General features: G+C 46.1%; 1 protein-coding gene across 3 annotated transcripts in view; it reads right to left on the bottom strand.

The window, feature by feature from the left end:
• CLK3 (CDC like kinase 3) overlaps window positions 1-10495 on the bottom strand; it is a 23984-nt gene that overhangs the window by 3769 nt on the left and 9720 nt on the right. For all 3 annotated transcript variants that reach the window (XM_019504464.1, XM_019504463.1, XM_019504462.1), the window contains exons 3-10: window positions 9087-9300; window positions 6745-6838; window positions 6390-6456; window positions 3472-3588; window positions 2790-2956; window positions 2171-2265; window positions 1645-1774; window positions 899-981 (exon numbers count right to left, since the gene is read on the bottom strand). In XM_019504464.1, coding sequence (XP_019360009.1) covers window positions 899-981; window positions 1645-1774; window positions 2171-2265; window positions 2790-2956; window positions 3472-3588; window positions 6390-6456; window positions 6745-6838; window positions 9087-9300 — 967 coding nt within the window. The remainder of the gene's footprint in view (window positions 1-898; window positions 982-1644; window positions 1775-2170; window positions 2266-2789; window positions 2957-3471; window positions 3589-6389; window positions 6457-6744; window positions 6839-9086; window positions 9301-10495) is intronic.

Here is a 10495-nt window from a genome sequence, read left to right as displayed (position 1 = left end):
CACTGCGCCCCCTCCCCCAGTCATACTTCCCCCCGCTTCCCCTCCTGTGTGTGACAGGCACCCTCTTTTTTGGACCTGGAAATATGGTAACCCTATTCAATGGCATTATCCACACAAGGACATCAAACAAGATGTAAACCCAAACTCTTCCAAGGACTAACAGAACCATCTTCCTGCTATACACGGGGTTGGCAATGTTTTTGGCTGGAGTGCCAAAAACACTCCAACTTCGACCCTCTGCCAAGGGCACAGTGGGGGAGCTGCAAGGGGCCCTATCCTCACTGCTGGCGGCAGGTGTATGTGCACCTCTGGGTGGATGATAGGGGAGGGGCTGGGTTAGCATACTGTCTAGGCTCCTTCTCCACCACGGGCCCAGAGGACCATGCGCAGCCACCACTGGCTACAAAGCCCAGGCTGATCACAGCTGCACTGGGGTCTAGAGGATCAGTCAGGCTCTGTGGTGGCAGTGGCTGCAAGCACACTACTAGAAGGACAGCAGGGGCTTGGGCAGCACAACCCTGACCCTTCCCAACTGTATGCCCTGAGGCAAGTATGTAGCAGCCACCATCACAGAGCCCAGTCTCCCAGCTGCCTGTCACGAAGCCCAGGCTGCTTGTAGCCTCCTAGCCATCTACTGCGAGCAGCCCAGGATCTGTGGCTGGTGGCAGCTGCCCAGAGACCAGGCTGGCTGCAACATGCAGAGCAAAATGACCTCACGTGCCATGCTCTGGCATGTGTGCTGGGGTTGCCAACCCCTGTGGTATACTATAGGTTTCAGCATCCAGAATGCTTAAAGAATTTGTTATTTTTAGGAAGCAAAAGAACTTAAGACTCTAAAATGAAAGGATAATGCTTATAGTTTGGTCAAAGGTACGAAGATTTTTGGAGAGTATTGTACCTGAAAGAGTGTGAAGCCACGGTAATATTCAAACAGAATGCAGCCAGTACTCCAGACATCACATGGTTGTGCCCAGCCCAGCTCTGCAAAAAGAAGAATGCCTACTTTAAGCATCCAATGACATATGTAGAGCTAGAACAAAATTCCTCACTGGAGGCTTCCCATTTCCTTTCTGAGCTGCAGAGACCAAGACAGGCCCCTTAAACACCTACACACCTGGCGGGCTTCTGCAATGGGGTGATCACTGAGCCCTCTGGGAATCAAAGGCCTGAAAATAGCTGTCTGTTCTTTTTCAGCCGGGATAATGCTATATCCCCTGTTATTTAATAATGTCAGATCAACTCAACTGCTTATGCCTTGCTGGAGTATCTCAGGGATGTTGCAAGGCAGAGATCTAAATTGTGCACTTGCCCAGTCAGTAATCTGTGGACTGAAAAACCTTTTATTCCAGGCCTTGGATGTGTTGAAAGAACATGCTGTCTTAACATTCTTCCAACAGCACACTGACCTTCACCTCCAATAAACCTAACATTGCAGCAAAGTTAACCTCCCACCTAAATATGTAGAGTGCAGATTATCCCTTTGTTCCACTTGGGAACTGGAAATCTTCAGCTGACTTCCTTGTAACATGCTGCTTTTACCGTACCATATTCCATGGGACAACTATTTTGTTCCAGAGCTGCCTGCCCCATCTCACCCTGTCCCCATGATCCATCAGTAAGATAGAAAAGCCTAACATCACCTACCTAAAATCACCTCTGGGGGACGGTAATGCCGAGTAGCAACAATGGTAGTGTGATGTTCATGATCAAAAGTAGCGCTTCCAAAGTCTGCAACACGGATGCTTGTGTTCCTAATCGATTTCTCTTCGCAACTCTGCAACGCACAAAAAGCAAGCTTCAGTAACCCTTGGGAGACTGTTTCAGTCCCATCAGAAACATTGTGCATATGTCTGTGCGATAGAAAGGATCATAAAATCCAGAAGCTTCACATTTTTCATTACAACTCAAAAGCTCTTTAATGCAGGTAATCAAGTGCTCTTCAATTTACACACTGGAAAAAAGTGAAGCCAAAAGCTCTGGATCTCAAAGAGTCAAACACCAGAACAAAGAAGAGAATTCAGGTTCCCTTACTTCCAGTCTCCTGTTCTACCTGTTGAACATAACTGCCCTTTTGCTCAACCATGAAATAGGAAAGAAGAAAACTACTTCTGGCAGGAAGCAAGGCAGAGTGTTCACATATTTCTTACCCTCTCCTTCAGGCAGAACCTACCTTCTTTTCATTGTACAAGGTGTCAAAAGCTGAATTCACAAATAAGATGTTTTCAGGCTTGAGGTCAGTATGAGTCAGCTGGTTGTCATGCAAAACTGCACAGAGGGGTGGGAAGAAACATGTAAGCATGAAGCACTAAACAGTGCATAGATTTGTCTAATACACAAGACACTGCTCATTCCCTCCCTCCCAGGGACAGCTCTGTGAAGCAGAATTCATGAAAAGCGCTGCACCATCTATCAAAGTGTCACCGTGACTTTCACTATGCTATGTAGACTTCTCTTATCCAATTCATATTGATTACATCATATTTTAACTATAAAACATTTTCCCATACATGGCTGAAATGTCTACATGGACAAGCTTACAAGACTGCTTTTCCTTCATTTCAGAAGGTAAATCCTCCAATTACATTCCCAAACGCACCTCCCCACTTTGCTAACCAGAGTCTCTCACCTGTTTTTAATACTCTTCAAGTAAGGGAATTTCCCAGAATGTTCCAACACTATTAGCATTCCTGTAAACAAGCTGATATTTCTGGAGACAGACACTAGCTGTGGTGGACCAAACTGAGCTCTTTTCAGCAGACAACCCCAGTAAGGGACTCTGGTGAACTTACATCTCAAGGCATGGCAGAGCTGGTATGCCATGTGCCGAATCTGAGAGAGGGAGTATGGCTGAAAGTTATTGTCCTTCAGGAATTCAAATGTGTTCTTGCCCAGAAGCTCAAAGGCGATGCACATGTGGCCGTGGAAATTGAACCAGTCTGACATCAGGACACACAAACTGCGCAAAAAGGGTGGCAAGAATGTCACTGCCTACACAAAATAGTGAAGTTCTCAGCCTTCCCTCCTGCAAAATGGCACACAAACACATTTACTCCAGAGTATTCTCAACGTAGTCTGGAAATGCTGATCTCATATGTAAAGTTACTTCTGAGAAAGCACATCTGGTTTCATCCCCACTCCTCACTGCAGAGGAAAACTTGGGTAAACTACTCTGGAGTAACTGTGTTGTATGTCCCCACCCAAAGAGATGAGCAAACAGGCATTCAGAGTCTGCCAAAGTGTAGTTATTACAAAAAACTGTCATCATGTGTTCCTAATACTGAAATGAGAGTGGATCAGGGTGAAGATGGGATCACTTTCAAGGTACAAAGAAAAGACTGGTATTATGTTTCCATGCTATTTTTGCTCAGGGCTGTCCTCCATATTACCATGTACAAACCAACATCCATCCTCTGGGAAGAGATGCAAACAGCACCCAGCTCCAGTAGCAACCCTTCAAATGGTGGAACTTACAATTTGTTGTCCTTGTCTCTCTCTCTGATTTTCTTCAGGACGTTGATTTCCAGTCTGGCTGCTTCTCGGTACTTCCCCACATTTTTAATAATTTTCAGAGCGACCTGAGATTTGCCTCTGCAGCAGAAAGATGACACAAGAACAAGTCAGGATTGGAGCGGCCCAGACCTCAATGAATAGTCACTGAGAGTAGAGATCCTAGAAGGAACACTAATTCCCAGATCCTCCAAGGTTAAGTCCTCCTTGGCACAAGGAAAAAGAAACTGCTCTTTATTAACCCCTGCAATGATGCAGAACTTTATGGCTCTTTTTGACTCCCACAGCCAGCCATCAGTGGGTTATAAATTATACCCTACAACTAGGTGCAATCTAAAACTAGGAAATGCAGCTTGTGAAAATAAAAGTTAAAAAGTGATGAAGTGCATCATCAGCACTTCACCTGTATCTTCTTCCACCAACAGAGGCAACTAAAACTACTCAGAGGACCCCAATGATACCACAAAATTTGCCAATGAGCCAAAACCCTTATCTACATAACTGCCTGAACGAGACAGGAGTGGAACGCTCCTTATGCAGATTTGAAGAGATAGGAAACAGTGGAATGGACCACCTGACAGACCTCCAAAGGACTTAAGGAGTGGGACTTCTTTACAGGCGATTTTAGGCACTGAAGAGAGGCACCTTTCAGATCTTGGGCCGAGGATAAAATGTCCATCTCCCAAAGGCCCATGTTCTCTTCAGACCTTTATGGGTAAGCTCTTTGCTATAGAATTTGTCTTCTTTTTTGGTTTGTGGGCATTCAGTACCCTGAAGAAAAGGGTCCTAATGCATGATGAGGGTTCACAGGCATTACACCACAATACAATTAGTGTTTCCTGACCCCCCCCCCCCCCAAAAAATTTTTTTTTAAAAAAAAATTTTTTTTGTTTATTAAACAACCTCTGCCCATGGGCAGAGGTTGTTTAATAAACAAAAAAAATTTTTTTTGTTTATTAAACAACCTCTGCCCATGGGCAGAGGTTGTTTAATAAACAAAAAAAATTTTTTTTAAGTAATGAAAGCACATCTGGGCTTGGGGTATATTTAACCTTTTCAGAACATCAAGAGTTAAAAACCCAGGAAGCAAGAATTCAAGTTGTGTATCTTGCAACAGGTCAGTTGCACAAGGAGCTGCCAAGACAATAGAGATCAAAGATCAAATTTCTCCGTTCAGGGAAAGAATTGAATGTTCCACTACAGCCAGTGGCCCTGTCTTTCTCATGCAGAAAGGCCATGAGGTGGGTGTAATGCTACAGTAATCACTAGGCTGTAACAAGTCTCCCCAGCTGCTCTCTCAGATTGTATTCCTGCTGGTTTCCATTAGTGAAGCCAAGGCTCCCTGCCTATGCAATTCAGAGATGCTACAAAGGAAATATGGGAGAGTCAAATTAGCAAGAAGAGGCAGCCATGTCTTCAGAAACCTGGGATGGGCATGTGAGGGGGAAGGAAAGTAAGCTCACCAAAGTAAGAGCTTAGAGAATATGATGTTCCATCCACTTATCTCATTCTTGGCCATTAGCAAAGAGTGGGATCCTAAGAGCCTCAAACTAAAGCCCAATAACTATTTCTAAGAGAGCTGCTAAAAGCCATGAATTACACTGTGCCATGATACTGCAAATCTCCCCTCTCACTTTGCAGAAACATTTTCAAGGGGCAGGAAGATCTGATTTGCTCCTGAACTAAGCAGGCCCAGAAGCTTGCAGTCAGAGAAGACAAGGACCTGGGATAACTACTTAATGGAGGTACACCTGTACATCAGTGGCATACCGGATTGGCACCAATAAAAGGAAAATTAACATTACTGGCAATCTTTGTTTTTGGCCAGTGGAGCCGATAATGTCACCGACAAATGCCATGCGCATGTGCACAGCCACAGGATGCATGCAGCCAGGAATGCAGCCTGGCAGGCAGCATCAGGCTGGTAAGTCGGGGGAGGCGGGGAGAGAAGGGGCATCTCCACTGTGAGGGAGGAAGTGGAGCAGGGGCAGTGAATGGGCCCCCAGGGTGGGTCACAGGATGGTCCCACAGGCGGCTCATCTGGGTGGCATGGCGAGGGGATCCCTGCTGCTGTGTGCACCCCTGGACACTGCGTGTGCCCCCCTCCCCCACAGATCTGCTCATGGGGCAAAAGGTAGGCAGCCAGCTGCAGGCTCAGGGGTTGTGCCAGACTCTTCCCAGCAGGGAGGGGCTGAACCAGGGCTGTGCTGGGGCAGGTGGTGGCAGCGCTGGGAGGGGGCTATGGGGTGGGCTGCTGCCATCCCAACATTTGCTGTAGCCCCCCTTCCCAGTGACACTGCCACCTGCTCCAAGAACAGTCCTAGTTCAGCCCCACACTGCGAAGAGGCCAGCGCTGCCCCCAGCCCTGATCCCGCAGCAGGCAGCCCACCCTCACCCTGAGCACAAATCCAGGTGGCACATGCCTCCCCCAGAGGTGCGCACAGCATCAAGGAGCTACCCACCTCTTCCTCCCCCGACAAGCCACCCGCGGTTCCACCCCATGGCCCACCCTGAGGGCCCATTCATCACTCTGGCTGGGCAGCGGCTGCCCCTGCCCTGCTCCCTCCCTCCCTCACTGTGGGGACCTCTATTGGGCCCCCCGCCATGCCCCTTCCCCTCCCTCAGACATACCAGCCAGATGCTGATCTCCAAGCTGCTGGGCTGTATATTGGCTATCGGATCGGTATTGGCCAATATGGCTAGTTAATAATCAGCCATCGGTATCAGCCAAAAAAAAAAAAAAACTTTAATCGGTCAACCCCTACTATTTAGTGGAAAAAGTTAATGATTGTTTCATGAGCCCTAATCTACACCCAACTGACAACCTCTGTGATCCTTTGGTACACAACTGGCATGTGACTTGGAGAGTAACAACTGCTTACCTGGCATGGTCCACACACTCCACAACTTTGCCAAAAGTGCCTTCACCGAGGCTGCCGACAATCTCATCTAAAAGAGAAAACAAGAGCAGATGTCAGCCCTGAGCACCCAAAGAGAGCGAGGTCCTGCAATTTCATCACAGCATTCAAATGTCAAAAAAATAAAATTAAAAAAAAAAAAAGTATCTCTCACTGCCACACTCTTTAACAGAAGTGTCTATTGTCTGCTTCAGGCAATTACTGGTCAGTCCATTTATAAGCAATAAACACTAGAGACCCCTCCAGAACAATAAGAGAGATCTTGTCTAACATGGGGATAGAAAGTAGAGAGGTAAAGTTTTACGAAAGGTGGCTGTACATCGCTCTTGGAGCCAATCGCCGATCCTGCACACCAGGTGACCTTCCTTGTCATCTTCCACGCTCCTGCTGCGTTTACTGCTCTGTTGGCTTCTCTGTACACACCGCCCCCCGAAACGGCATACGACCAATCGCACGCAGCGGGCAGTTCCGATTGGCAGATTGTGTTGTCATTCAAAGGTGGAGACGACGATGCGTCGGTGGGTGGATTTTCCAGATCCCAGCATTTCATAAGGCACACAGCATATATAACGATAGGGATATTGCAAGGGACACGTCAAGACACAAACTGACTTCAAAACAGAAAAGTAATAAACAGCTACAGGTATGTAAAGAAAACGGTCTCATTAGCTAGGGTCTGATGCAGCAGCCTCTTAGCAGGAAGTGCCACCCTCTTCTCTGGAGGGGAGTGGCAGCTGGGATACTCCATATCACTGGGTTCGCACAAGTATTCCCCACACCGTTTTGTCAGAGAGGAGCAGCTTCCTCTATAATGAATAGAGGACACTGCTGGAGGTGCGAGAAGAACGAGTGCTTCGCCATAGTAATGTCATTTTCTCCGCTGGCAAACATGAGTATGGACAGAGCAAAAAAATCAGTTTGGTCAGGCTGTCCAGTAGAAGCCACAGTAGCCCTCTGCATGATTTGTCTTGGTCTGATCTATTCATTACTTGTCTCCAGATGTCCCAGAGACTTATCCTGCCCCTAAGGTGGCACTCAGCTGCCTTTCCAATTCTGAGAGAAACACCAACTCAACTGATCCTACATTTGCAAGCCAGACTGGGCACAGATAGGGCCAGTGTTGAACTTCGTCCTCTGTACTGCTTGGAGCAGGGCAGTTAAGTCCCTGGGGAGCACTGTGGCTCATTGGTCCTGGTCTGCTAACAATAAGAGGTCTGAATCAATCTTGCTGCTACTAAGCTTCTACTGGAAAACCAGCCGAACGTTCCTGAAGGGTTCCTCCCAGCAGAAGAAAATCCTCCCGCAAAGCGAACTACAGTTCTATCCAGTCACTGAACTTTTCTGCTTGGCCTCTCAAAAAAAGCCATATAGAGTTCACTGCATTCTCTATAGCCAGGGATATGGTAACAGAGCTTTAAACGTCCACACCTGCACTTCCTAATGCGCTCCACCACTCTTTCCCTGACCAGTGCAGAAGAATAACCTATAAACAAAGCCTAAGAGATCATCTGAAATGGAGGAAGTGTTTTGAGAGCATATTCCAGATAGCCAGAAGACTTCACAACACAGGATTTAGAGCACACTAGCCAAACCCTTCACACTACCACCACACACGCACACGCAGTTAATAGAGCATTTCCATCATTTAACACTGGCTAAGACAAAAAAAGAAGAAGACGACCACAGAATAGAGTAATGGGCCCTTAAGAGTTCCAAACCATGCAGGTATCCAGTATTCCTGCAAGGATCAGGACTCAAGTCATTTTGTTTAAACAATATTTAAAAAGCAACAAACATGAGAACCGTGAATGATATAATTGGTATTTATTGGAGTAATGAGGAGCAGTGAAGTCAAGACATTTCGTCTGGTGCCTCACAACACTTCTGAGTCATTCCAGTGTCCTGGGATAACTCTCTCCCCCCATAACTTCATATATTTGGCAAACACCTCAAGAGCCTATGAGATGGGAGACTGCTTCATTAGGCTCGGACTGAAAACACTGAAGTTCTCAGAGAAGCTTCAGTCCGAGGAAGTCTGTAATAACAGTCAAGCAGGCCATGCTTGTGCTCACTCAAGGAGAAGCCTTCTCCCAAATACTGCGGGGCAAGAATTGACAACCATTGTGCCAACAGCTTTGAAGAATGGGTGCGACAGTTGATTCACCCTAAAGGACGCAAGATTCTGGCACGATTCAACAGACAACCACAAAGGAGTATCTTGTGCCATCACTGTGTATCAATAATAGTTCAGGCTGAAATGTAAATAGGCAGCAGAAGTGGAACCCTCATCACGTGAAAGAGAAACTAAAACCACAGAGAGAAACCAGAACCAGATGCAGTCACCATTTTTACCTGCATCCAAGGCACCCTTGTAACAGTGCTGAAGAGAACTCCGGTTAATTCCTCTCCCCCTCTTTACCTTGGGAGCATAGCCTAGTTTTCCCAGGTATTAGGACTACACAGGGTAGGACTTTCACAAATTAACAGCTGCTAAATACTTTGAGTCTAAGACACTGCATTATTACGCTCTATGTTCCACTTAAATTAACAACAAAGCAGAAGAGGGATTAGAAGTACTCACCCAATATATTCAAAGCTGAAAGGAGGTAAGAGAAATTAAAAACCTAGAACCCTCTCAAATTCATTCTGGATTCTACTCACCGAGGATGCACTGCTACAAGACCTGGTCCTGCGTTTCCGACAGTGATGCTGGTGCTTTTTTGCTCGCTGGTGTTCTCTGCCCCTCGATCTCCGCCAGTGTCGTGAATGAGTAGCATAATAATCCTCTCCAAAAGAAGGACTTCGCTCTTCAAACCGGTAGTTGTCGCTGTCCCGTCTCTCTCGGTACCTCCTGTGGTAAGGCATCCTGTCCTGGCTGCATTACAAATAAGAACCCATTTATAAACCTGGGAAGAAAGGGCACACTGTTCAAAAACTACAGCACAGCTGCAAGCAAATGCAACCTGACGATGCAAGTTCTTATTCCCTCTGCCTGGCAGCAGAGAACATACTGAAGCAGTTCTTGCTCAGAGCTTTGAGCCTAAGTAACTCAAATTGAGAAGCTATAAAGAAGGGCCAAGGTGAACAGGGGTACGACAGGGCTTCTGTATAAGGAGAAGCTCAACATACTAGGATTTTCCAGTCAAGAAAAGAAACCACTGAGAGGAGGTATGACAAAAGTCTTTAAAATCATAAGCTGAGGACGTATATAGGGATTTACTATATACAGTTTCTCACAATACTAGAATTATGGGACATGCAATGAAATTAATAGATAGTTAGTATCAAACAAAAGGCAGATTCCCTCCCCCCACACCCGCCAGTGTATAATTAGCTTGTGGAACACCTTGCCACACAATGTTGTGGAGGTGGATAGTTTAACCAGGTTCACAAGAGGATCGGACAAATTCATGAAGGATGAAAGTCCCTAAGCATGTATTAAACACAACAGTTAAGGGTGTGACCTCAAAATTGGGACTCCCTATGCCTCTGCAAGCTAGAAGCTGCAGGGCAGGAGGGGCAAAAAATGGATCAGTCTGGATATTCCCTGCTTAAGTACTCTTTCCTTTGGTATCTACTCCGCTGCTGTGAGAGACATTATACTAAATGGATAGATTGCTTGGCCTGACCCAGCACGGCAAGTTTTCACATTCTAAAACAAAAAGGACTTCTAAGGAACGGTGTGGCAATATCATATTTAGATAATTAGGGGGCATAGCATTTGAAGCCGGTTAGTACATGTCTGTACTTACCTAGGTACTCATATAAAACTCCTCACCATGCTATATGGACGTTTCTCTCCCCAGGCCTCCCTCATGGCTTTTCTGTTTCAAGCGAAACTACTGGTTTTTGTTTGTTTGGTTTTTGTTTTTGTTTTTTTTTTTGGGGGGGGGGGGGGGGGTTTGATCCAGTACTTTAATGTTGTTGTTTCTTTTCCAGATAACATGACTTCTTAGCATAAATATAGAACATCAGCTCTGTCCAGAAATAGGAAGAACAGAAGCAGTATGGGCAAAAGAATGTCACATGATCACTTTACAAACAAAATGCAACTTACTATAGTTAGCAAA

Source organism: Gavialis gangeticus, unplaced genomic scaffold, assembly GCF_001723915.1.
Source record: "Gavialis gangeticus isolate Ggan-Ray unplaced genomic scaffold, GavGan_comp1, whole genome shotgun sequence".
Lineage (NCBI taxonomy): Eukaryota > Metazoa > Chordata > Crocodylia > Gavialidae > Gavialis > Gavialis gangeticus.
This window is presented reverse-complemented; position numbering and strand designations above follow the sequence as displayed.